The 27,695-nt window shown below is 42.6% G+C and overlaps 1 protein-coding gene across 3 annotated transcripts; it reads right to left on the reverse strand.

Annotated features, from left to right (window-relative positions):
• SMC4 (structural maintenance of chromosomes 4) lies at nucleotides 1-26,570 on the reverse strand. Of its 3 annotated transcripts, none has more exons than XM_008633736.2 (24): nucleotides 26,079-26,570; nucleotides 25,282-25,472; nucleotides 24,012-24,190; nucleotides 23,267-23,458; nucleotides 21,444-21,620; nucleotides 11,348-11,512; nucleotides 10,754-10,881; nucleotides 10,394-10,534; nucleotides 9,545-9,695; nucleotides 9,049-9,213; nucleotides 8,052-8,285; nucleotides 7,284-7,469; nucleotides 6,691-6,852; nucleotides 6,316-6,541; nucleotides 6,139-6,218; nucleotides 5,330-5,482; nucleotides 5,098-5,224; nucleotides 4,411-4,600; nucleotides 3,758-3,902; nucleotides 2,996-3,169; nucleotides 2,351-2,533; nucleotides 1,527-1,759; nucleotides 908-1,091; nucleotides 1-334 (listed from the first exon to the last, which is right to left on the reverse strand). In XM_008633736.2, exons 2-24 carry the CDS (start codon nucleotides 25,436-25,438, stop codon nucleotides 146-148), a joined length of 3,921 nt encoding a protein of 1,306 aa, XP_008631958.1. In that variant the 5' UTR covers nucleotides 25,439-25,472; nucleotides 26,079-26,570; the 3' UTR covers nucleotides 1-145. The 3 variants fall into 3 exon arrangements, with proteins under 3 accessions (XP_008631958.1, XP_017589843.1, XP_017589842.1); XM_017734354.1 differs by having other exon boundaries at nucleotides 24,012-24,187; nucleotides 25,282-25,477; XM_017734353.1 differs by having other exon boundaries at nucleotides 25,282-25,477.
• Between the last annotated feature and the right edge of the window lie 1,125 nt (nucleotides 26,571-27,695).

The following is a 27,695-nucleotide window of genomic DNA, read 5'->3' on the forward strand; positions in this document are numbered from 1 at the left end:
TAGTGGAATTTGTTGAGGCTGGCTTTATATTAACAAGATCAAATTTTTACAAAGTTTAATCAAAATTTACAAAACAAAACAAAGTCTAAAATACAAAATAAGATCAGACAAAAAAGCAGCCACAGGGCTGGAAGTTGCTTCCTCCCTATTTTTGGGCTACGCTGCACCCAGCCATGCCAAGTTCCTCCAGTCCTTTCACAGCCAGGATTTTGGGGTTGGTGGCCACACTTTTGGTGGTGTTCTGGGTTTTATAGATCCCAATTAATCTGTCTGCAATCTCAAACATGTTGTTCCGCAGGGAGATGATGATGAACTGGGCATTTTTGGTTTGTTCCTGAAACAGAAGTGATTTGTGTTAGTGCCCAGCATTCCCAAAAACTCTCTGTCCTGGCGTGGCACACAAAGCCAAGTTTAAAACTACAGCTGCAGGCAGGGAACTTTCAAGTGTTTCCCTAATCTGAAGTAGCTGCTCCTGATCTTTGCCACCCATTTCCAAAACCAGAAACAGTAAGTTAAATTACTACAATAAACTAAGTTAATAATACTGAACGTTCAATGTTTAATTACCAGTCTGGTCTGGAGCCATGTAAGGGGTTTGCTTTGCTTAAATATGGTGAGGGCAGAAGTTGTAAAGGCATGAAAAAAAACCTAATTAAGCTATAGATCAAAGACACTGATGGGAATGACGTGGAAGTATGAATCCAAGGAACCTTGGGAAATCATGCAGACGTCAGTAACAGCTAACTGTGTATTCTGACAGTAGCTGATGGTTTTGGGGCAAGTTCTCAAGAGGAAGCAGTAAAACTCCAGCATCCCAGATTTTAAATCTGGCTGTAATTGTGAGGCCACTTTGTCCCTTCTGGAGGAGCAGGGACATCTCAGGAAGATGAAGCCCTGAGGAACTTACATAGATGTAAAATGCTACGATGGAGACGTTCTTGAAGTCGAGGGCAGCGTCGATCTCGTCCATGAAATACAGCGGGGTGGGTTTGTAGTGGTGAAGGGCAAACACCAGGGCCAGGGAGCTCAGGGTCTTCTCTCCTCCTGACAGGTTGAAGATCTTCTTCCAGCTTTTCTTGGGAGGCCGGACACTGGAACAAAGCAAGCGTGGGTGTGTCAGGAATTCTGATCTTTGCCTGAGCTTGGCCTGGGGTAACACGGGGCTGTTCCTGCAGCACCTCACCCCCACTGCTCACTGCCTTTCCCAGCTGAACTCCCAGTTAATGAATTTCCTCCTGGGAGCATTTATGACAGAACACTGCCATCATTCCCCAGGCAGAATGAAGAGACCTGGGAAATAAGAAGTGCTGGGAAATGAGTTCAGAGCTTTCCAACTGCTTTAGTTCCTGATTTCTCCAGGAGAAAGAAATGAATTTGAGAGCTAAAAAGTTGTGGTTTCTGTCACTATTTGCCCACACTGAGCCTGTCTTGGTTCACTGATGATCAATGAACATTTACTTTAAAAACAGGTTGAAAGAAGGACTATGATGATTAAAAATTAATAGAATATTAAGTATTTTGGAAACCTGAACATGATTCCCTCTGAGAAGGGATCCAGACTGTCCACAAGCTCCAGCTCAGCATCCCCTCCCAGCGTGAGCATCTGGTAGTTCTCCTTCAGCTTGTTGGTGATGACATTAAATCCTGCCATGAACTCATTCAGCCTCTGTTTCCTGAGCTTTTCAAAGGCCTGTCTGAATTTGTCCCTCTCGTTGGTGATGTCATCCAGTTCTCCCACATGCTTCAGGTACAGCTCTTCCTGCAGGGGAAAACAACCAGACCCAAAGGCACTTAGATGCAGCTGCCTCCTCAATTTAAAGTTTAAACCACTCTTCCTACCATTTGAACATTCCTTTTCCCCAGCTTGGCCAACAGCCCTCAAACAAAAACCCCAAATTACCTCTCTTTTCCTATCTCCACTGTTGAGGGAAAAAAAACCCCAAACAAACTTGTGTTAAAATAAAAAATGTTTCATCTGTTGAATGGTTCACTGTTACTGGAGTGAGGAGAGAAAAAAATCTGGTATTGTGCATCTGTCTCAGCTGTGAAGACTCAACTCTATTAAATACACATTCCCAGGAGAATCACAGAATTTAGGTTGGAAAAGACTTCAAGATCCCAGAAAGTCGTTGTCACCTGACACTGACGGTGTGGAAGGCAAAAGGCACACGGGAGCTCCTAGAAACAACTTCCACCCTTGGCTAAGGACGAGCTGGTAACAACAGGAACAGGTCAATTCCAGGCTTCCACTGCAGCTTCCAAAGGAAGGAGGAGGAACGGGCCCCCTTCTCCTGGAATGCCCAGGCTGGGATCCTTCCCCCTCAGGGATTCTAGGGCCCTGGAGCTTTACCTTCTTCCTGTACTCGGCGATGGCGCCCAGGTTGGGGCGGAGCTCGTGGCGCTGCGCCTCCAGCAGCGCGATTCTCTTGCTGAGCACATCGGGCTCCTGCAGCGCCTGCAGCTCCTCCTCGCTCAGCGCCTGCAGCTCCTCGGGGGCTTCGCCCTCTATGGGGTGCAGGGATAACTTGGAGATCTGCAATGCAAAACCCACGTGGTGGAAAGCTTTAATCACGTGGAGCTGTTTCTAAAATGAGTTTTTCTGGGTTAGTACAGTGAAGTTTCCCATCTCCAAACACTCCAGGATTCTTCCCACAACTGCCTTTAAAATAGGATGTGAAAAAGACAATAAATAGCCCTTTATCCTATCATCCTGTTCCTGCATAAACACCAATAAGCTGTGATCTGAAGAGGAATTTTCTCCCAAATTCTCTGTTTTCTAAGGGGATGCTAATGAGTTTATTCTGTGAGATCCACAGAGAAGCTGTGGCTGCCCCTGGATCCCTGAAAGTGTCCAAGGCCAGGACAGGGCTTGGAGCAGCCTGGGATAGTGGAAGGTGTCCCTGAGGGTGGAACTGAAGGAGCTTTAAGGTCCCTCCCAACCCAAACCATTCCACAATCCCCTGATTTAAGTTTTAGGAACTAAACCATTTCCTACCTCTTTTTGCCAGTATTTAACCTTTGCCTGGTGGGTGGAAATGTGGCTGTCAATTTGTTCCATTTTCAGCTTGATGCTCAGAGCTTCACTTTGAAGCGTATGTTCAGCATCCTGAATAGTTTTCATCTCCTGGAGTAAATTTTTCTGCTCCTCCTGCACTGCTGGCAAAGCTTCCTGAAGAGAAAAATGGAAAATGCCCCAGAAAAGGGCATTAATCAATCACTTACAAAAATGTTGCCCCTTTTTTGGGTGATAAGTCTGTTTTCACTTAATTTACTCACAGCTATTAATGGAAACAAAGAAATATTCTCGGATTTATAACTGATCCCTGAATTCTGGAATGACTGAGAAAATGCTGCAGTTTGTACTTTCATCCCAGATCTGGATCAAACAGGTCCTACACTCAGTTTTAGCTAATTAGAGAAAGACATCAAATCCCAGATTTATTTGGAAGAATTTCAGCCGTCCTGGTTTTCCCTCTCTCACAGAAATCTAGATGGGAAACTAAAATCCCACATAACTGGAAAAATTTTATGGTTAAGCAACTAATTTTAAACCCAGCAATTTCTTTGGGGAAACCTGGCGTAAGTTTTTTCCTAAACTGAGCCAGGATAAATTTCCAGGTGAGTGTAAAAACATGAAAATACACCATTGCTGTGGCCTGGTTGCTCTGCAGAGAGAAGGGGCTATCAGTGGGATCCAAGGAGGGTTTAACTCCTCTCCCTGATTTCCCTGGAGCCCAGAGTGGTCCCCAGGACTCACCTCAGCCTGCCTGCGCTCGTTCATCACCTCGCTGGCTTTGTCCTCCAGCGTTGTCAGCTCTGCTGTCAACTTTTTCATTTCCATCTCGTTTTCTTCCAGCTCCTTCTCCGTGCGCTGCAGAGCCTCCTCGGATTTCTTCAGGTTCCTGCCCAGGGACAGGGATCTTTGTGTACCTCACACGAGGCAAATGGGACAGAAAATAATCCAGGAGCACAGTCTCACTGACAACAAGGAGGAAGTGCTTGTTTAGGCACCAACTCCCACGCTCCAGAGGTATCCAAGGAAAACAAAGTTGTCTTCCTCAGCAGCCAGACCTCACTAAATGACTTAATTTGTTCTTGCAGAGTTTGGAATCTCTATGGATTGGTGAGCTCCCATAAAAAATAGACCCCATTTTATTTCCTGACAGCCCTCCTAATAAAATCAATCCCTTCAGATTTGAAGTGCTCCAGCACATCCAATCCAGTGCTATTTTGGACTTTATTCTGAATATTGAAGTTTAGGCAATATTAGACAAATAGTTCAGGGAAATAATAGAGAAATGCTGATTAAATGTGACTTTTAAACTATTAGAAACTACAAAATTTGAGTTCCCTTTCCCTGCTGAGACACTGAGTAAGTGCAGCTCCAGCCTGGAGCTCCCTGTGCTGTACCTGTCTGCAGTCCTGGCTGCCACCTGGGCCTTGGTGATGGCTGAGGAACATTCATCCATTTCCTTGTCAATCTTATCAATTTTGTCCTGCTGTGCCTTCAGTTTCTGGTTGTTGGTGTCCATGATGAGCTTGTGCAGTCGTTTCACCTCCTCTTCCATCTTCGCGGCTTTCTCAGCCACGCGCTCGTAATCTGTCCATGGGAAAGGGGAGTTACGGGCACTGTGCCGGCCTGGGACTGCTCATGGACATCAAGGTTGAAGGGGTAAAGTGATGGAAGTGATTCCAGATTAAGCTCTGCTCTATTCCTCTATTGAGAAGTGCACATATTCTCTATGCTGTGGCAAATGATGAGTAAACTGTGACAAAAAATACACCCAACTTCTTTCTGCCACTGCTCTACCAAAGCTCTCCTGCTGTAAAAAGCACTCAGCATGGATTAGTTAATGTACACAGAGTACTTAAATACGTGAGGTGGTGCAGTAGGAGCTATTCTGAGCTCATTCTTTGCTTTTAATTAATTGGAAGATGCTCAAAAGTTAAATTTTAAGAACTGGTCAGCAATGTTTGTTTCTTTTATCCCTCTTAGGAAAATGAGGCCCCAAACCAAGACATGGAACTGAAGCCCAAACCCAAACCCATTCCTCCCTCTACAGTTTTACTCTCTGATCCCCTCTCCACAAAATGCACCTTTTTTATAACCATCAAGGACTTTTTCCAACTCCCTCTGTTTGGTTTTGTCTGGAGCAGCAGCAGTGACATTGGCTTCGAGTTCCTTGATTTGGTTTCTGAGATACATTTCTTGTTCAGAAAAACCCTGCAGAAAACACAAAACTGGGCTGGAATCTTGTCCTTGGAAAGCTCCTTGACACCAGCCAGGCCTGTGTGGGGCTGAGGCTGGGAAGTGCTCAGGAATTCTCACCTGGATACTAGCTGTGAATTTCTCCGAGGTGTTACTCATTTCCCGAATGTCCTGCTGCAGTTTCCTTATGGCTTCTTCAAGCTGGGCTTTCTCCTCCTCACACTGCATGGCTCTTTTGGAATCCCTCTGCAGCTGGGACTCCATTTTGCTGATCTACACAGAATGAGAACATTATTTACTGGTGTCACCACGACAAAACCAAACCAGGGCTCATCCCTGTGCTCAACAGCTCTTAAAACACAGGGGAGAGTGCAGTAAAAACTTCAGCTTGGGGAGTTTGAGTGCTGGGAACGTCAGCTCTGCCAGTGAGAAACAAGAAGAGCAGCTCCAGATTAAAAGCTAAATGGAATTCAGAAGGAAAAGCAAACGGTCCCCTGATATGCCAAAATGATGTCCAAGCTATCACTGTGAGACTAAATTAAATAATGGGCTGGGCTGTGAACAAACTGAATCCCAGAATCCCTGAGGCTGGAAAAGCCCTCCAGGATCAGAGTCCAAGCTGTGCCCAATGCCCACCTTGTCCCCAGCCCAGAGCACCGAGAGCCACCTCCAGGCCTTCCTTGGGCACTTCCAGGGATGGGGACTCCAAACCTCCCTGGGCAGCTCCTGCCCAGGACAACCCTTTTATCCCTGATGCACTTCAGAGCATTATAACCTCTGCTAACATTGGGAATTTTGGTTTGGAACCCCTTGTTAATTCTCTTCCATCCCAGATTGCTCCTGCTCATGCTGCTTTGAAAGGCACATGTGTGTAAGAACTGTCCAAACGAAGGAATTCTGCTGGAATTCCATTTCCATTACGTACTAACCTCTTCTTCCGAGATATCAACCACAACTGAGGAGCCCATTCTGCCTTTCATGACTTTTCTCCCGCCACCAGTCATGGTTCCTACAGAAAAAGGGATGAAAAGAGGTCAGAGAACTCCTTGGGCTGCAATATCATCCACTAAGTGCTTCCAGTGGAGCTCCAGGCGGTGCTGCAGTACCTGACACCTCGATGATTTGTCCTTGCAGGGTTACCACTCGCCATCTTTTCTCCTTTTGGAATGCTATCCTAGTGGCTTCTTCCAGGTTTTTGGCCACCAGAGTGTCCCTGAGAGCAAAGTAAAACGCCAGGCGAACCTTGGCGTCCTCCACCTTCACCAGGTCAAAGAGCCGCGGGGTGTTCTCAGGAGTTGGGATTTTCTGCATTTTGTTTTCCCACACAGCCATCTACAGCCACAAAGGAAAGAAAGAAACGAATCTTTAGGATAAAAGCTGAGGTCACTCCATTATTCTATAGGATGTTAAAGCTTTAAAAGAAATGTCATTAGACTGCAAGTAAAAGTAAAATAATTTGTTTTCCGAAGGGTGGGACTCACCTTGTCCAGGGCTATGAAAGTGGCAACTCCAATGCCTCCTGCCTTCAGGAAGTTCACACAGGCCTGGGCAGTGTCAATGGTGTCCACAACAATGTGGTCCAAGGCTCCACACGACGAGGAAATGGCCACGTCGTACTTGTCATCGATGGCTCCCAGGTCTCCCTGAGGATTGAGGGATGAGGTGGAAACACTGATTAGTTGGCACCTGAGCTGCTCTTTGAGTTCTGTCCTTTCCCAATAAACCCATGCATGCACTTTTTAAGATCTCCACACACTGAATAAACTAATTTTTCTGAAGCAGAGATAATTCTCCTTGGACAAAAGATTGCAGAATACAAAACCAGCACTTTTACATTTACGCTGACGTGCAACAGGAGTGAAAAACTCAGGTCTGAATTTTCAGAACTTTAAACCAACATTGCTTGGAAAGAACTGAAAAATGTTTTCTTTTACAGCAAGTCCACAGGATTTACAGCTCTCCTCTCTAAACTCCTACTGCCAGGGAAGTGAGGCATCCCACACTTCAGCACAGGAACACCACTGAGCTCCTCTAAAGTTTAACACTAAAAGTGTGACAGCCTTCTAAAATTTACCAGTCTTCCATAGAGCCCAGGAATATTCCCACATTTCTTCTGCTGGAGCAGAGCCTCGAGCACTTTTCCTCGACTGTGACTTTGTGCTAAAGAACTTTTGGCTTCTTCTACTTTTCGGCGCAGGTTTCGCACGAGATCCTTGGTCCCAGATTCTTCTCTTTCCAGCTTCTCCAGGGCATTCTCTTTCTGGGGGTTCAAAGAAACACATTGGCTCAGCCTCCCAAAAACTACTCAATTCAGGGGGTCTTCAATGCATGGCTTTGTTCTTTGGGGAATGATTGAGGAGCAAGAAATGAAATTCAAAGAATCCCAGACTGGTTTGGGTTGGGAGGGACATCACAGCTCTGCCGGTGCCATCCCTGCCATGGGCAGGGACACCTTCCACCATCCCAGGCTGCTCCAAGCCCCAATGTCCAGCCTGGCCTTGGGCACTGCCAGGGATCCAGGGGCAGCCACAGCTGCTCTGGGCACCCTGTGCCAGGGCCTCAGCACGCTGCAGAAGGCTCAGGAATCCAGCCATGCCTCAATGTGAAATTCAATCTATTCCCTTGCAAGGATATGTAGGATTTAATTTAAGTCAACATTGGCTTAACAAAGTAAGTTTAAAATCAAATATTTGCTTCACCAGCAAACTGAGTATCAGAAAACAGCTTTTCAATGTTCTTTTAGAGGAGATGGGTTATGGTTTATTTTCACCACAATTATTGCTAAAGAGTGAGCCTTTGATTTGTGTGTGACTCAAAATGAAATGGGAAAGTCAAGTCTCACCTCCTTGAGCTGCTGCTCAGCCTGGGGTAATTTTGCAGAGATGTCTCTGATGGAAGCTTTCCTTTCCTTCAGGATGCTTGAGGTGCTGTCCAGGGCCTCCTGTGCCTGGCTGAGCCGAGCCAGAGCAGAGTTGTACCTGCTCAGGTACAGCTCCAGCTCCGACTGCGCTATTTCCATGCTGGAGCGGGCCTCGGTCACCTCCTTGCTGAACTCCATCAGCTCCTTCTCCTTGCCCTGCAAAAAATCCCAGGGTACAGCTCAGCCCATCGGCTGGGCAAAGGGGAAAGAGAAAATGGGATGTGCTTTTACAGCCCTGGCAGAAGGAAACACTTCTGTTCTCTGGGAGAACCAGTGTTCCTTCATTAATGAACATGAATGGATGGGAATTAAACAAGGCTTTTCCTCATTATAAAGAGCTTCAGGGAGTTATCACAGAGCATTTCCATACAAGCTTTGTGTCATTTTCTCATAGGTGGGAGGAGCCCTACACATGGAGCTACACTACAGCTCAAATGGAGAATCCACGTTTTCAAGGCCAGAAAATAACCCTGCAAATTTACAGGATAAATTTCCAGGCTCCAGGTGTTCAGGGGCTGAACAGCAGCAACCAACAATCACCAAGTGTTAAAGGAGTTCTCCATTAACTCACAGACACATCAGAGCTGTGGGAAAGGCTGGGAACAGACCATTCCAGGATATCTTTATTTATTTAAGCAACATACTAGCTTCAATATTTCAATGGGAGAACATGAGAGTGTATTATTTAAAATAAATCTTATGAACGAGCTACAGGATGATGCTTGAACATTCTAAAAGCAGCCAAGACGGATTTAGCTGTAATTATTAATTTAAGATTGATTTCCCACTGAGGCTCCTCTGAACTGCCACAAGGAACAGGTGAATTGTCAATAAATGGCATTTTAGAAGTGTCTGGTGCTGGTTTCCTTCAGAAGAGTGAAGTTATTACAGCAGGTGGGTAATTCCTGCCTGTCCAAACCTCTTTTTCCTTCTGAATTCCCTTGGTCTCCTCCTGCAGGCTGGCCAGGACCTGCCTGAGCTTGGCCTCCTCCTTCTCCTTGGCCTTTGCCAGCAGCTCCCTCTTGGCCGTGGTGTCCTCAATGGCTTTGGCACTCGTGGAGGGGACGTTCTTCAGCTCCTCCACCTGCACCAGGAAAGGACTTTGAACTTCCTCTCCCACTGGGACAACAGAATTCCTGAATCCCCAAGTCCCCCCCTCGATCCAAAGACATCACAACAGCTGGCAATGACTAAATGCATGACACAGATCCATGAATTAACTCCATTAATGGAGTCATCACTGCAGTGATTATTTTGCAAACAAAATCTCAGGCTGATTTAATGACTTAAAACATCTGATTAAAACAATTTAAACCCCGTTTTTCCACCTTCTTTGTTGCAATTGGTGCCCTTTGCATTTTCTCCCACAAATAACTGCACTCTTCCAAGCCAATCCAGCTGATCCATCCCACTACCTTTTCCTTGTCCTTTTGAAGCTGCTTCTCCAGTTTTTTAGCCTTGCTCTTGGCATGTTTGAGATTCTCCCTCACTTTCACATCTTGCAAATCCAACTGAGTGAATTTTTCTTTATTTTCCTCTATGAACTTTGTGATTTTATTGAATTTCCTGAAGGGAAAAAGAAAAAAAGAATGATTTCATACAGTATAAAAATAATGCCAGTGGAGCTTGGCTCAATAAGTCAACATAAAGAGTATAAACCAATATCACGCAGTTTTTGTGATGAACAACATCCAATATTTACAATATGCACAGTATTTTCCCTGGAAAAGTGATGGTCCATCAAAAAAAGATCAACTACCCAAGCAATATCAAACATCTTTTCAGAAATTTTCATTTTTTTCTTGACAGAATTGATAATTCCCATCTCTCCCCAGTAATTCCCTGAGGATGAGCAGGTCAATATTGCAGCTGGATTTGGGATCAGCACCCAGGCAAAGCAATTTTAAAGAAACACAATTTATGCAGAAATGATTCATGAGAAAACCAGGAAAAAATTCCAAATGCATGCCCCTAAGGACTAGGGTTGCAAATCTAAAAATCATCTCCCAATTATTTTTTTGTACAGTCAATATGAAGAAATATTTAAAATGCATTAGGAAAGATCAGACATTTTCTTATTGTAATTGAGAATCTTACCCAGAACCAAATCAAACCAACGTGAATTTGCTTTAATTTATTTTTGTGCATTAATTTAAATGCATTTTTGTGTATTTAGATGTACCAGAAGTGACTCTACTATCAGATAATTTAAATTTTTGGTGGGAACCATGTAAAACAGCACTACACATCCCTGAAGTACTCACTTCTCAAGTTCTTTCAAAGCTTTTTTCTTGGTTTTTGTTTCCTCGGCAAGATTACTGCTTTTCTCATTAATACTTTTAGTTTCTTCACTAATTTTCTCTTTCTGCATTTCCAGGTCATTTATTCGTTTCTTCAGGTCATGGCTAGGAAATAAACCAAGAATAAACCCTCACTTTTCTCCATTTTCATAATGAATCTCTATTTCCAATCTTCAGTGTAACAACAGGATTATGTAAGGTATCAAAAGGTAGCAATAATTTCAAGTTAAGAAAGGCAAAATATTTCTAATTCAAGATGCTGAGGCAAAGTTTAACAGCACCCCCACCACATTAAAGCCAACCCAAACCCTGAGAATTACTTACATATAATACTGACAGATCTTATTCTTTTCTTTAAATATTTTGTTTTCCAAGCAAAGGAACTCAATGGCTTTATTCTTGTCCTCTTCCAAGGCTTCTTTTTCTTTCTCCACCATTTTAACTCGATTTAACTGGAGAAAACAGAGGGGCAGAGCTGAGGCAGGGCCAGCACTACAGGAGGAAACCGTGAGGAGAAAATCCCAACCCTTTGTAGGACACGAGTCCTCTGGAAAACGGTGATCAGGAATTACCTCTGCAAGGCAATTTTATGGTGATTTTCTCTATCTCAACCTTCTGACTGGCCATATTAAATTTAATTCCTACAACTGGCCCCTTTTAATTTAATTCCTACAACTGCAGGTCTTTTGTTTCTCTTTAAAACGAGTCTGCCACAGGATTTACCTAGGACACACCAAGGAAAAAGAACTTTGATTTTATTTAGAGCTTTTTTTAGTCCTTTTAGCACTCAATGCATCAATCAAACGTTACAAAAGCAAGCTGTGCAGCAGTAATCCTGGGTAGTTTAAATTCTCCTCGGAGAGCTGTGTGTGAACAATCCTGGATTTGTTTAGGATGCCCCAGGAGGTGCAGCCTCACCTTCTCCCCCCTGCGCTCGTTGAGGAGCTCCACTCTGCGGCACAGGGTCTGGATGGGCTCCTTGAGCCGTGCAGATCCAATCAAATCCTCCAGATATTCCAGCATCCCTTCATCGTGCTCCGTCTGCCCTTTGGGCTTCATCATGGAAATCTGCTCCACCTCCCCCTTGGGAAACAAAAGTTGGGTGGTTCTGTTCTTAATAGGGGTTTTTTTCTGGGGTGGGGAAAGTATTCTGGAAAAAAAAATCTATGGAATGAGTACGAGACATTATAAAAAAAAAAGAATAAAATAAGGCAGCAATCAAACCTATTCAAACTGGAACATCACACAATCATTAAGGTTGGAAAAGACCTCCACGATCAAGTCCAACCTTCACATTTATTTGGGAAAACAAAGATCAGAATCAATGGGAATTTCCTCCAAGGTGGTGACAACTCTCCTGGAGCCACCCTTCAGGTCTGACCATTCCTTCATTCTCTAAAGATTCAAAATGTGTTTCCCCAACCTAAAAAAAGAAGATGAGAATAAAGCAAGCCCTCTAAGTCCCTGAAGGGTCTCTTCAGAAACAGAAAGTCCATAAAATCCTGGCTGATGGATGAACTGGAATTGTAATTCGTTTAATTGAGGCTTCCTTGGTGGAGAAAGAAAAGGACTCTTTAGGTATGAGGGTTCTTTTGTGTAATTTCCCTTTATGTACAGCATTAATTTTAAGTGATATAGGTGATATTAAAAATAATTAGATTTTTAAAAATAAGATTTAGAAAGCATTAAACAGAGGCAGAGACAAGGACAGTTTGTGTTACTGTTGCAGGTCTGACAACACAAAAAACCCCAACCCAACTCCTCCTTTTATTTCTTGCACATCTCAAAAAGCCAAACAATCAGTTTGTGAATAACTGCTGCTGGATTATATAAAATCCCAATTACCCATTTGCTCCCTCACCACAAAAGTGTGGTTTCTCTCCCCAAAACTGCCTGTCAGCCCATGGGGGAGGAAACTGTGCAACCTCCTAAATTCCTCTGGGATTGTCAGAAGTCTTTTTCCTTCTTGCATTAAAGCATTTCCTCTGTTTACGTCCATGGAAAAACAATCACAGGAAAGGTTTAACTCAATGCTGATCAGGACTGAGAAGTTTCTACACTGGGTTTACACCCCTCATGTTCAGTGTTGTAAATCACAAACCTACCCTGGATTTAACAGGGAAAAATGGGAATTATGGACAAGCAAGGAATGAATCAATTTTTTATTATTTGGCTAAATATAATTAACCATGTCTAAGAAAGATGATGATGCAGTTGTGGGGTTTCTCTGTAGCTCACTAAGGTGAATATTTACATTATTTTCTTGTTGAGGGTAAAAATAAAAATATTTAGGAATTAGTAATTAAATTGTAAGAGTACAAAGTATTATTTAATATTTATCCCATTTATTAAGATAATAAAGAAATCTGTTTAGTCCACCCCAGTTTTAAGAAATAAAAAGGTTTCCAGCTGTTTTAATTGATAAAGGAGAGTGAAAAGCTTGTACCTGCTCTTCTTGACAATGATTAACAGAGCAAACAGATTTTACAACTCTGCATTGTTAAAACTCAATTTTAAGTGTTTCCTAATTATTTACCAGTGCTCACTACCTGACCCATTATTTGAATTATGAATTTGAAACCCCCAAACATCCTTGCTCTTTCTGTATTTTGAAATCCCCTGATGTTCTGAAAGTGAAACCAAGGCAGGGCAGGCAGACATTTGTTGAGCAATGAGGGGAACGAGCTCGGGCAGCTTCTCAGAGCTGGCACCCCCACCTTTGCCAAGGCTCCCACCAGAACCCCTGGAAATCTCCAATTCCTCCCCTCAGTTGTCTCCCGCTGGCTCAGGGATTCAGGAGAGGGAGCAATGTGTAAAATAAAAAGGAAATGCAGGCTGTGCTCAGACAATCAAAATGGATGTCAACACTCAGCCATGGGCAATGCCAACAAGGAACCAAACCCCCCACACAAAGGAAAAAATTCCTGGAAAAAACAGCCTCAGATCTGTCCTGGAGAAGCTCCAGGGTGACTGAACTGTGACCTTCCAGTGCCTGAAGGAGCTACAGGAAAGATGGGCAGAGACTCTTTACAAGGGATGGAGTGCCAGGACACAAGGAACAGCTTCCCAGTGCCAGAGGGCAGGGCTGGATGGGATATTGGGAAGGAATTGCTCCCTGGGAGGGTGGCCGGGCCCTGGCACAGGGTGCCCAGAGCAGCTGGGGCTGCCCCTGGATCCCTGGCAGTGCCCAAGGCCAGGTTGGACATTGGGGCTTGGAGCAGCCTGGGGGAGTGGGATAGTGGAAGGTGTCCCTGCCCATGGCAGGGGGGGGAACTGGATGCAATTTAAGGTCCCTTCCCACCCAAACCATCCTGTGATTCCATGTTTCCACACCCACCAAGCCCTTTGGGAAGGTTCTACACTCAGTGCAAGAGCTCTAAATGGAATTAAAAACCAAATTTCAGCTTCTGCAGCATGAAGCCTTCCACATCCATGTGGATCCATAGGGATGCAGGTACAGCACGAGTTAGAGGTGTACCATGCACACACATCCCAGTACCAGTTCCCACAGAATTCCTCAGGGTAGTTATCAGGGAACAAGCACTGGGAATTCTACAACACAAGCATCTGGGGAAACATTTCCAAGCAATCAGCTGAGCCCTGGGGCAAATCAGGACAAACCTGGTTTGACACCAGGCTGTAAAATAAGGGAAGAGCCCTTCTCAGCTGGAAGTGGCTCCTCTAGTGAAAAGCATGAGGAATAAATTCCAGCAATTTGGAACCTGTTCAACTCTGCACAGCTGAATAATTCACAGCTGGGATGTTTAAGATACTTCCTCAATTTAAGAATTTAAATTTCTATTGTACCTAAGTAAAGAAGAAAAGCTTTAGAAGCAGTTTCAGGACTGGCAACACCAGCAGCAGGTTCCATCACTGGTCTAAAATTCTGAACTTGCCCACAACCCCTGTTCTCTAAAAGCAGAAAAACACAGCTGAGCAGCTTAGAACAGCTCTAACCTGAGTTTATCCAGTGTTTCCTGACACAAAAGGACTGGAATTTTAAACAAGGTTATCAAACTGCTTGATAAAGGGAAGGTCCGACTTACTCATGAGGCTTTTTCTGCAACTTACACTGGCCTAGAAACAAGATCTTATAGCAGTAACTCCCATTTATTGCACTGTGTTCCAAAACCTTCCTTGCCCTTTGGGAGTGGGTCTTGTTTTCCAGAGCTATGGAGTGTGAATGGCACGAAGTGCTAATCCCAGCAGGGACATGGCCCAGCCTCCAGTGGTGTAACTGGGGGTGTGGGGCATTTGTGCCCTGCACATGGTGCTTAACAGGAATGAGGGAGTTTCAGGATACAGCCACCATATTCCATCCCAAAATTCTGGTGTGAAAGAGGCAGGGATGGCAAAAAGTCTCTGGCATTGAAAAATTACTGACAGCAACCTGAGAACTCTTCATGAACAGCAAACAACATATTTCGGGTTGCAAGGGACCTTAAAGGGGACCTTGCACTGTCCCAGGGTGCTCCAAGCCCCATCAAACCTGGCCTTGGACACCTCCCAGGATGGGGCAGCCACAGCTTCTCTGGGAATTCCATCCCAGCCCCATCCCACCCTCACAGCCAAGAACTGCTTCCCAAAATCCCATCCATCCCTGCCCTCAGGCAGGATGAGCTGTTTCTGGAGAACCTAGGAAGATGGTTGCTTTTATTGATTATTGCCTTCTCTTTTCACCCTGAATATTTGGGAAAAGCTTTGGGAAGGCAGCACCTCGAACACCCTGAGTTTTGTCTAAACTGTCACTACAGCATTCCCAGAGCTCTTTGTTAATGTCCCACAGAATAAATATGGCACCAAGGACATAAAAACAGTTTCCCAGGATTTTGGATCGTCACTTAATTGCTGCTGTCTTAAGCTCAGCTTTAGAATCCAGTGCTGAGAACCTTGGGACAGCTTGGAATGCAGTAGCTGGGAGTGCACCGTGCTCTGGGGAGGAGCTATGGGGAGTTTGGGTGGTTTCTGAGGGGAATTTTGTGGTGCAGTCGTGGTGGTTTAGGTTTTGGAGGGGTTTTTTTAGGGGAGCTCTTCACCACTACTCAAACATGGAGTAATGTGACATCTGACTGAAGTGAAAATCACAGTTGTGCTCAGGAAAAACGGCTTTAGAGAAAAGACTCTGTAGAAAATGCAAAATTATAGATAAGAAAAACCTTCCCTGGGCTGGGGACCAGTCAAACCAGGTAATTTCGTTTCAAAATCCCATTAAACCACCAGAAAATTTCATGCATGACAACTGTCACTATGATACTTAGTATTTTTAAGAATATTTGGTATTAAGACAATTTTTAAAATTCAGAACAATATTTTAGTAGTTTCACTGTAGTAGCAGCATATTTTTATAATATACAAAGTTTTGAGGCTTTTTAAACCCCCATAAATGAAGTTTTCTTATTGAGACCAAAATCTTTGAGCCTCAGCAAACTTTACTGTAATCCAATCATACCACCTTTTACAGCTCAATTCCAATAATTTTACTTCAATATGTACATTTAATTTGCTTACTAGAGTGATTACATAAATTAGTTTGCAACTATATGGCATTACATAAATGAAATGGGTTTAAGTGATATCCGAATGCAGTGATCAGGATATCATTTAATTTATGAAGCATCACAAGATGCAGGGATATTTGTGATGAAATAGTACTACAAATGCAGTACTACAAATTAAATGTAAGCAGTGTTTGTAGTTATAAAAGCCACCTTAACTCACACTTTTGCAGAGGATTAGAGCAGCCAGAGCCAAAACCTGCTATTTTTTTGTCCAAATGACAAAACCTCATCTTAATCAATGCAAATTACAACCCAATTTCAATTATTTTCTTAATTTTTAACATGGAATATGAGACAAAAGTGACCCAGCACAGGGCAAACTTCTCTTAAAAGGCCATGTTATATTTTAATCTGTTTTCCAGAGCACAGCAACATTTCAATTCTCTCAAACACTGAAGGAGCATGAACAGATTTTGCAAGAGCTTCTACAGGAGCTGAAAACGCCTCAGCATCATGAGGAGCAAAGCCAGAAGGACACAAGGACACCGGGTTTGCTTGAAGGAAAACCACATTAAAACAGCTGGAATGTTTATTATAAACCTGTTTTTCTAGGGACTTAAAAGAGAAAATCCAGTACTAATTCCTGTTTTTCCTTTAGTTCTTTACCCCAACTCCTGCACACAGAGTAGAAGCAGCACTACTATGAAGTTACTACACCTGAGGTTCAGCTTTTTGCTCATTCAGCTCCAGTTCCACCTGTATGACACAACTTGGAACTGCTGCAAAAGTCAAGGGGCAGTAAAATCTAGAGAAAAAGTAGCCTGGATGTTGTGTAATTTTGTTTTCTCACTAAATTTTTATTTCCTGGCCATTTTGTGCCATCAATTACTTGATAACAAGGCACCAAAAGTGCATTTTGCTCTTAAGAAAGCCTTTAGGCAGCAAAATGAGGCAAGTGTCTCCCTTTCCCTGCCTGCAACTTCCTCTGTTTTCACCCTCTCTCCCATATCTCAATTTTTAAATTTTTCTTTTATGTGCTCACACTTGGCTTTGGGGCTTTTTCCCCACTTTACCACAAGGGTAGCTCTCACTTTTTAAACAGGAGTACAGTAAGGAATGGCAAAAATAAGTCCTACATTTCTGTATCTTCAATTTATTTTGAGCCATACTACCATCTCACAAAGCTTTGCCCATGAATTCCAATTCTGCATCCATGTATTTTGGAAGCTATGTATGGAGAGCCAACATTCCCATAACCTCATTATTCTCCTGCTGTAATACAGCTCTTGTAGGCTACAACAGATAGTTTTGGGATTTTTTTTTTCCTGTTATTCCATGATATTGTTGCTATTATTTAACGCTTGCAGTCCTATCTCATTTTTACCCTTCAATTTTATCACGTAGTGAATACACAGGAGGGGAAAAAGCACCAAAAACTCAACTTCATGCTCTGCCTTCCCAGGTAAGATCAATGGGAAACAAAGTCAAATAAAAAACAAATGTACATATTAAAATCTACAATGTCATCACTGCCCAGGGATGAGGAAAAACTCAGAATGAGCCTTTATACAAAATTCAGCTGTTTGCACAAAATTACAAATCTGCATTCTGGAAATAATTCTAGAGGTTTTAAGGACATTGCTGTGTTTAACATAAGAGCACAGAGTGAGTGCAAATCTAGAGTCACGTTGGAATTTAAATCAGGAATTAGCAAACCCAACCTGCAATGTTTGATTTGTCATTGGTGTGTTCTAAAGAAACCATTCAATTAGCACTCATTTTCTCTTCCCATTTTTCCATGTTTTTCTGCAGCATTTCCTACAGGAAAAACCCTCTCTTCACCTCCAATGCTGGCAGCAGAGTTTTTTAATAATCCCATTTATAGCCTCAGCTCCAATGTCCCATCAGGAGCACAGACCTCAACAATTGGGAATTTCTGGTTTATCTCAAAGGGGAAGAAAATCTCTCCCTCATTTCCTCCCCACTCCCCTGGAAGTGACTCCCACGTTGTTTCCACACATGAGCAGGTAAAAAACCTGACAGAATTTCCTTTCTGGCAACCTCATCTTGCCACAGGATAAGACTGAACTCCAATCAGTTACAAAATACACCCAAATAAAATCTCTGCAGTTGTTTATACCTGCTTATGATTACAGGAGAGTATTTTAATTAAGTCTATCAAACATATATACAAGTGAAATACCACGGTAATTAGTACAAAATTGACTTAAAGCAGTTTCAATTTGTTTGTAGGATTCTGAAATAAATTAAAATCAACTCAGAAGTTTGCTGCTGTGAATACAGAATGAATTCTGCAATATTTACGTGCAAAGGGGCTGGCTGGGGGTTACCTGGGGAGCTCCACTTTGCCTTCCCACCTTTTCTGGTGACCCTGCTCCTCTTACCTTGCCCATCCCAGAGGTGGCCATAGCCTCTGCTCCCAAATATTCCCCCCTGCACTTCCAAACCTGACATTCCCTCAAATGCTCCCATTTCTTTCATCATTCCTTAGAGGAAACCAGGCAGGAGGAAGAGGCTGAGGTTTTTTAACCTTTCACAGGAGTCACTACAGAGAACAGCACAAATACTTACTCTGAGTTTGTCAGCCTGGGCAGAGCAGGGTTCCAGGGCTTTCAGTGAAAGCTAAATAATTTTATTTGTTGTTCTTTACACCTCTACAAGTTCCTGGAATGGGAGCAGTAGGTGTGGAAGACAGAAAAGCAGCAGCAAGATGCCAGATTTTCCACCAAACACTCTTTTTTAAGTGACAAGATGCACTTTTTCCTGTTGCAGTTTCAGGCTCTGGCAAGCTCATTAAAAATGCATCATATTTATAATAACTTTAAATATTAATTATTTACTAATGCAAAATAGTTGTCTATTCCTGAAGTACTGAAAGCACAGGGCAATTTACTAAAAGTGTGCAGTATGGAGTGTTGGGAGTTAAGGATCACAGAAGTCACAAACTCCTGTTCTGTGCTGGCAACATCCCATTGGATCCAGAAGAATTCTGAAACCAGATTTATTTCAATTTGCAAGTTCAGGCACAGAATTTGTAATTTTTCTAGAACTACTCAATTACTCTCACATTTTCTGTTTTTCCACAGGTGTTCTTTTGTAATGGTATTCACAGAAGTCAGCAGTTTGCTTTTAATATTTTCAGTTTGGCATCAGCAGAAATACCTCAGTCAAAACTCAGCTCTCAAATTTTACCCTAAAAAAGCACCAAAATCAGCAGAAAAACATTGCAAAATAGGGGGTGAAAGGGGGAAAAAGAAAGCAAAAAAACCTTAAGCAGTCTTCTAAAAAGCAAATATTTTCCATTGAGTAATGGTAGTTATGTTAGCAAGATAAAATCAAAGCTCTAAAGGTGTTGTTACTACATGTAGGACATGTTCCCCTACAACATTTTCTTTAGTACTAACAGTGAATTCCATCACCCACCCAAACCAGCATTTGATAATCCTTAATTAATATTTTTATCCAAAATGAAATATTTCAACCACACCCTATTGATATAGTGAAAAATCAGAGACTTACAACTTATTTTGAATGAGAAATACTTGGTTAAACTTAGTTTAATTCAACTCTTAGTTTTGCTATTAAAAAAAAAAGAGAAAAAGCCAAATAAACCTGTTATTTATCCCTTCAATTTTAAATAATTTGGAAAACATTAGGGAGAAAAAAAGGCAATCTTTGTGATAACAATCCACAGCCTTAGATGGTCTTATTTGCTTCTAGCTATAAATTTTAGGATTTGGGGGTTGAAGTTCTGCTGTCATTCTGTGGAAAATATTGCTGCATTTCCCAAGTGGAAATACTCAGCTTTGGACTGTCAGGTCAGTGGATTTCACTTTAAAAAGGCAAAGAGAAAGGCCCTGCCCTCAGTCAGAAGGGCTAAAAAAACCAGAAAATCCCAGTGCAGTTTCTGAGACAAAGCCTGGTGGGATGAAAGAAAAAAATTATGGTGGGAAAACACTGGTTTGTGCCTTAATATTGGCACTACTTCGCCTTATTTCCCTTTGTAGGGTGGAAAGCCTGAAACTGCAGCTTTTAGGAAAAAAGGGGTGCTCTCCTCATTGAAACAATTTGTGGGAGAAGAAAACAAATCACATTTGGGGGCAAAAAATACAAAATTAATTAATAAATAATTCCAAATGTTCCCTTCCCCTGCTCCCAGTGTTCTCCAACACTGAACTTTGGGTATCTCTGCCCCCAGCATTTCCACCCTGCTTCATCTTTCACTTTACATTTCTTCCTTCTGGAAGTTTTGGCAAAATGAGATTTGAGAACAACTGTATGGAAAAAAGGGTGTATTTACTCCAAGTTGTTTTCTTGGAGGTGCTTCCCGCTCCATCTTGAATCAGAAAACACAGGAATAAAGTGCTGGGAGGAAATAATTAATTGGCATGGAGACCTGCAAACAGAGATATCCTCTTTTTGTGGGTGTAGCTGTAAAAAAGGACTGCACAGAAAGCCTGGAGGAAGTGAAGCAAGCACAGCCACCCAGCTACACGTTTTTATATATATTTTGGGTCTTTTCAGAGGGGAACTGGAAGCTCCTTTGACAGAAACAGGCCTAAAATAAACTCTATTAAAACATTTCAGGCCTTGGGAAGCTCCCACTGATCACTGATTTCTAGGCTATGATTCTCCAGAGTAGATTTGGGACTTGTTAGGAATTACAAGTAATGGCTGAAATAGTTATTTAATGGAATTAATATTTAAATACTTGTAAATCAATTTACATTTCAATTGGCATGTAGCAAAATTCTCATTATTTAAAAGCTAGAAAAAAATAAATGTTTTCCCCTTCAGTCTGTCTTTAAAACAGCAAACAGAAGCAAGTGTCAGAATTTGAAGGTCAAATGTGAATATAAACGATATTATATTGACAAATTGTGATTATTTTTACAGTATGGGTTGTGTTAAAACTGCTGTTAAAAGCAGAGGCTGAATTGGTTATAAACCTGCTGTTTCTGGAGCTGTTAAACAAGTGTAAACAACAAACACAATTCAGGCGATTTTTCTTGCACTTTTTTATGCACAGTTCATTTTTCCACACTCCCTTCTCAGTAAAACCATGTCATAGGAGAGCTGCAGACAACAGTAGATGAAACAATTAAACAATTAAAATTTAAACTCCTATTGACACCATTTAGCTAAAAGTACACCCCAGCTGCTGAGTCTCTGCCACGCTGAAGCAGCACAATAATATTGGGGTTGAAGGTTTATTTTACACGCCAATATTTACGTGCTGCTAGGGCGGAACGAGCACAACTCCTCCAGTCAGGATCACAATTCCCTCATGGAAAAAGGGACATCAGGGTCCCCAACTGCTTCTCTGCCTTCAATTTCTACAGCAGCAAATAATGATTTGCACCTTGAGCAGAGCATGCAAACCATGATGTGCTGCTACAGCACTTCAAGGCCTCCAAGGCAAGATGTCAAACCTGCATTTTTTAGAGTTTTAACTGGAAATACAACTTTCAAATCGGTTTTATTCACACACCAACCTGTAAAATTAAGAACCTGTTATGATCCAGATCAATTCCATGGCTTCGGAGAAGCATCCCAACATCTCTGAATGTCTTTTTCTTGCCATTGATGTAGTAGTTGGAAGAATTGTCTCTATAGGCAGTTCTGGAGACACAGAATTTGCTGTCAGGAATGACTTCATAATCATCTCCTTCCTGCTTTGAGGAAACACAAAGCCAGAGAAACAATTACTGTAGCTGTGTATTTACCTCCTATTTCACAATTAAGTAGATAAGTTTTATCATGATCTGGTTTTATCATGGACTCTGAATTGTAGAAGTGGGAGCTGCATCTCTCAAAAGAAGAGAAAAACAAAACAAAAAGATCCTTTGAGAAGTGGACAAAAAATAACCCTGAATTGTTTCAACTGAATTGCCTTCATCTGATGCCTTTCCCACCTCTAGTATCAGCTACTGCTTTGAAAATGCTGCATGTATTCCCTTTGAAATGCCAAAGGTTCCAGGGGCTGTGCTGTCCCCCAGCCTGGGGCTGTGACTCTGGGAAGCCCTGAGGGACTGCAGAGCTCTCTGCATCTGCAGCTCGTCTTCTCCAGAGCTGCTTTCAGCTCAGCAGCTCCAAAGAGAAACTGCACAAGATAAAAAAGCCAAACATTAAAGATGTGACAAATGTGACATCAGCAGCTTCAAAAGAGAGCTTCCATTTACCTCCAGAGCAGCAGCCAAAATAAAGCTGGTGCCAGGCTTTAAGAAGTTAAAACTTGCCCAGATTAACCCCCAAAAGCTCTCAAATTGCTCTCTGGTACATACAGAGGGGTTTTAAATCAAACTCAGCTTCTGGATGTTAACACAAAATAAAAAAAACCTTTTTTTTAAATTAAAGAGATGAATTTTTGAATCTGGTTATTACAAATATAAGAAGAAAAAAAATAAATGTCTTTTCAAACAGTTCCTAAAAAAAGGCTAGAAATGCTGCCACTTTATTACCACCATTTTTGAAATTTCAGTGTACACTTCCCACTTTTTTGGTTGACCCTAAATTTAAAAGTTTGGATGTGTGCACAAAAAAGAAATTTAAATTAAGGGAAATAAATTCTTTGTACCACAATTGTAATAAATCAACAAAAAAGTGCTAAGGTTTTTATCAATATACAAAGCAGCAAGCAAAATAAATATTTTTTAAATTTGCCAACACTTTTTATTTCATTCAAACAAAATATCAGCTTCAAAAAAATGTAGTGGTAAAATGTGGGGTCCAGAATTTTTGCTGAAAAATCTGTTATAAAATTGCAGGCATGTTTACAGTACATAAAGTGTAAATAAGTTTCAGATTAATTATATATTTTTCTAAATTTAGATAACCTAAAATAATTTCTAGTTGGTTTGAAAAGTTTTGCTTAAATAGGTTTTATTTCTTAATACACATTTGTGTTATACATTTAAGAATATATAACATGTCCAAACATAGACTTATAAATTTTTATTTCATTCTTTTAATTGCAGAAATAAGTTTTACATACTTGAGGTAAATGAGATTACAAATCTAAAACGACTTCTTCTTAAAATGATTATTAGAAATTTCTAAACTGTTTTAAAACAGACATATACCACATATTAGTCTTGCAGCAAATAAAAAAAGAATCCTTACTAATATTTTAAGAGCTGCGCTACTCAACAGAGGATTTTTTAAAGTTAATTAACACTGATGGTTTATATCCCAAAGGTAAACGAATCATGTTATGAAGTTTTCCCCAGCTCCAACTAAAATAAGCAAATATTAAAAGTTTTTCAGATCCTTAAAGGAAAAACCCAGGCTCCCCTGTTGTGCCTGGAATCATACATACCTTGTCAGTGATCTTTTGGAAGTGAACTTCCACAGAACAGCTCTGGATGTCCTTGTGCTCATCAGAATTATGGATCAGCACCGAGAGTTTTTTGGATCTGATTTTTTGGGCTCGATAGCCAAATACAAAAAGCAGGGAATCAATGATATTGGATTTGCCACTGCCATTTGGCCCGATAATGCATGAAAAACGCTGCACAGAGAAGGGGAAAAAAGTGATATTCAAAGGGAAATAAAACCTGCTCAGTGTCCATCACCCATTTAAAACACAATTATTCCTCGTGCATGCAAGTGTTTGAGAGCTCAGCTTTCGTAGCCAAAGGTAAAAGTGAATAAAAGCCTTACACCTCAGCTCAGCTTTCCCAGCTGAACTGGGTTAACCCAAAGCATTGCACTTCGCAGGCTTCACAAGCAAAGTTTCATGCTCAGCCACGTAAGTCTCTTGTGGGCACTCAAAAATATTCTCTTTCTTCAAACACAGCCCTAAAAGTTCTCCAGCAAACGAAATCAAGAGAAAAGTGAGCTTTTCTAAGCTGCGCTGACAAATTAAAATTGCACAGCATTGGAAAGTTGCACTTAACTGTTTTCTCTACTGAATTTAGAATATTACTATCAAAATATTTCTAAACTTTAAATATCTTTTCAGTTATTTTGAGGTCAGCTTAGATGAAAATGCAGGAAGGAATAATAGCACTCAGTGAAGCCTTACCTTCAGTTCAAAACTACTTGAGGTAAAAGAAAGATACCTTGTGAAAAGGTCCCAGAGTTTGCTCCCCTGCATAGGATTTGAAGTTCTGGTTTACAATGTGAGTGATCATGAGCCGAGGAGCACCAGGTTCACTGGTCATTGCTGGCAGTGGGGGAGGAGGGATGCTACCCAAAATCTCTTCTAAACTTCGATTATCCACCACCTCATCTGAGGCTGCTAAAACCCATCCAAATAAACAGAAAGATAAAAAAAAAAAAAAAGGAACTGTAAGCTCTCGATGATTTGACACCTTTTAAAATGTTCAACCGAAAAAGCAAACATCACTTCTGTCTGAATCAAAGCTACATTTTGGCCTGTAATTATTAGCATGAGCTGAGTGGAATTAAAATTCTTTCCACAAACAAAATGTTTTTTAAGAGCTACTTAAGATATCCCATCGCTGGGTCTGTTCTTTCATTATGTAATTCTTATTCCAACACACTTTAACAGGCCCCCTGCAATTCCAACAGCTCCAACCATCACAATAAATCTGCAAATCTGAAGCAGGCAAAGCCTTTGTAATTAATAAGTGCAAAGCCACATTTCAGGCGTGCTCCAGAGTCACTGTACAAGATTTGGGGATCTCTGCACGAGGCTCTGAAAGCTGCAATGACAGCACGGCTGCTCTGCAAAGACAGGAAGTTTGTTACGAAAACAAACTGGCCCCCTGGATATCAGCAGAGCAGCTTTTCCCCAGGCACCAGCAATTCCTTCTTCCAACAGGCAGCAGTTTCTGCCACCTATTTCAATGTATTCATCTATTTGTCAAATACCTGCCTTTAAGAACTGCACCTCTAGCTCCCTAAAAAGTCACACAGCTGCTGGTTTTTCAGATTTTTTCTGCGAAAGCTCAACTGAAGGAACTCAAGAAAATACACTGCTTCATGAAAAAGAAAGTCAAATCATTTTAAGAGTTAAGTAAATAAACTTGACATTTATTCCATTCCAAGAAATCCCATACCATTGGCTGCCTATAAATTTGAAAAATCCTGCTGTTGTACCACAATCTTAAACACAATGTTCCAGATCAGGGCCCCGAAATAGGTTTTAATAGGAGAAAGTCTACAAATTGCTTTTGCACTTGTACTGGGCCAAACCCTGTAATGCTCTGCAAGCCTTCTGACCATTTAAAAAGCAATTCAAATTTGCCAGGGGTTTCAGCATTACATTGTAAAAGGGAAAGGAGCAAATCCCATCTGGAAGAGTTGGAAAATTCAAGTTGCTGCTAAGGAGGCTCAATCAGCACCACACAGCCAGAGCAGACCTACCTTGGGGAGGTTCTTTGCCAGGCTCCCTGGTGCCTTCATTTTCCACTTCCATGTCACTGGAGGATTCCTCCAAGGGCTCCCTGCCCTTTCCATGGGCTGCAGTGGAGGTTTTGGTGCTCTTGCCTGGCACGGTCCCTGTTGGCTGCTCCCCTTCCATTCCAAGCAATCAAACTACTGAAGGGCTCTATCTCCTTCACTAACACAAACAAGAAAACCCCGTGATCTCAGCACTGAGCTACAACACCCCAAGGAATTTACCTACACCTCTGCCCAGATGTTTGACTCATTTAGAAACTTAAGACTGGAGATTTTTAGAAGACAAAAATCCAAATTTGAAACAAAATATCGAGGTTAGCTTCATCATGATATATTTTAAGATACATCACTCCCCAAAACGAGGGGCTGAGCCTAACCTGTTTTAACAGCATGGATCTACCTGCTGCCAACTCGTGTGGACACGTTCAGGGCAGTGACTTTGCTCACTGAAAGCCACCGTGGTGCTGGGGGCAAAAGAGTTAGACACATTGAATAACAAACCGAGGAGCCACATGTCTCTACTCTCCTGGAAGAGCTCGTTATATTTCCGACCCGACACTCATTTTACTTTCAATAATCCGTGCTAAATATTTGTATGTATATATAGAGATTGATAAACAGATAGAGAAACAAAAGACCTGCGTAATTATAGCAAAGACTTGACTCTTAAATAATCTAAATCAACACACTCGGCTCATAAAATACAACACAACCCCTCCTGCCAGCATTCAGCATTTCACAGAGAAAGCAAAACGAAATACCTTCATCTAGCTGGGATGTTAAAGCGATCTGAGCAAGGACGAGCATTACAAATGCCATCAGCTAGCACTTCAGCACAGCTCCCCAAACGGGTGGAGAGAAAGCACCCGATGAGAAGAAAAGACGAGTGAGGAGCGAAACTCTCCCCAAAGAGTTGAAATCGCAGCAAGTGGCGAAGTGAGTTCCCAGAAAAACAGACATGAGAAAGTTTACTTCTCACAAGATAAAAAACTGACGTGGTTAGAAAGTCATCTTACAATTGGTGCCAATCATTTGACGTTTTCAGACCTACCCCCAACCCACACTCTCATGAGAGTCCTTCATTTGGGACAATGGGGGAGGGGGGAAATGAGACACAGAACTCATTTTCAGGCAATTTGAGTCTATGCCCCCGTTCAGAAGTGTTCCGCAATGGCTGTCTCAGACAATTACAGCCTCTCAAAGCACATTTATTTATTATTTTTTTTTCCAAACTGCTCCACTCCAACAGAATTGTGCAATATAGACCTATTTACCTTCCCAACCCTTCCCCCCCTCGGATACTTCACCAGAATGAACAAGCCGAACTACTTGACCTCAGCTTTCACAGCGGGATAAATCAGTTGCCACATAGTCTCTAACAAATTTAACAAATTCGTGCCCAGCCCCTCCCCCGAGCCAGCTCGAAGGTGTTTGGTGCAAGCATCTCTCCTGCCAAGCGCCGTTTTCCTTACGGGGATGGCGAAAAAAGAGCCAGAGACGGACAGAAAAGCTTCCTTATTAACAGCCGCTTAAATCTGATAGCGACAAGCCCTGTCAGTGACAAATCTGGGGCTTTTTTAAAGCCTAAGGAGCCCGACTGCACCCTTGTCACGCTCTTTCCAAGTCACAGAATCCCAGAATATTCCGAGTTGGAAGGGACCATCGAGTCCAACTCTTTTAAGTGAATGGCCAATCGCTAAGAGCTTTCTTGGCATTTTTCTCCCATCCTTCAACCATCAAAGCAGCAGGCAGAGCCGGGGCTAGGAAGGTCCCTGCTCTAAGCAGATTAAAATCGGGTCTCTCTTCTACCCAAACGCGTCCCTGAACTTCCCCGTCCTCCGCGGATCTCGGAGCCGCGGTCCCCGGAGGTCCCTAAGGACACAGCGGGAACCTTGGGCTGCACAGCCCCTCTGTGACCCCTCCTCAAACCCTGTGCCGACAGCAGCCGGGACGGACCCGCCGTGCCTGGAGCCCTCGGAGGGACTCTCAGCGGGGCAGCCCGGCCCGAGGAGAGGCGCTGCCGCCGCTTTTGCTCCCTCCGGGCGAGGAGGGAAGTGGGAAAAGAAGGCGCGGGGCAGAACCCGCCATCCCCTCGGCAACTTTCGCCTTCCCTCTCACCACCCCCTATCTCCCCTCTCAGCACCCTCTGTCTCCCCTCAACACCTCCAGCCTTTCCGCTCGGCACCTTCCCTTCAACACCCCCTGTCTCCTCATTAGCACCTTCCCCTCAAAAGTCCTTTTCTCCCCCTCAACACTCCCAGCATCTCTTTTCTCCCCATCAGCACCACCCCCTCAGCACCCCCTGCCCGGGGCAGCCCCCGGGGGGCACCTCCTCCGCCGCGACGCCCCCCCAACCCTCCCGCCCGGAGGCGAGCCCC

Source organism: Corvus brachyrhynchos, unplaced genomic scaffold, assembly GCF_000691975.1.
Source record: "Corvus brachyrhynchos isolate BGI_N302 unplaced genomic scaffold, ASM69197v1 scaffold544, whole genome shotgun sequence".
Lineage (NCBI taxonomy): Eukaryota > Metazoa > Chordata > Aves > Passeriformes > Corvidae > Corvus > Corvus brachyrhynchos.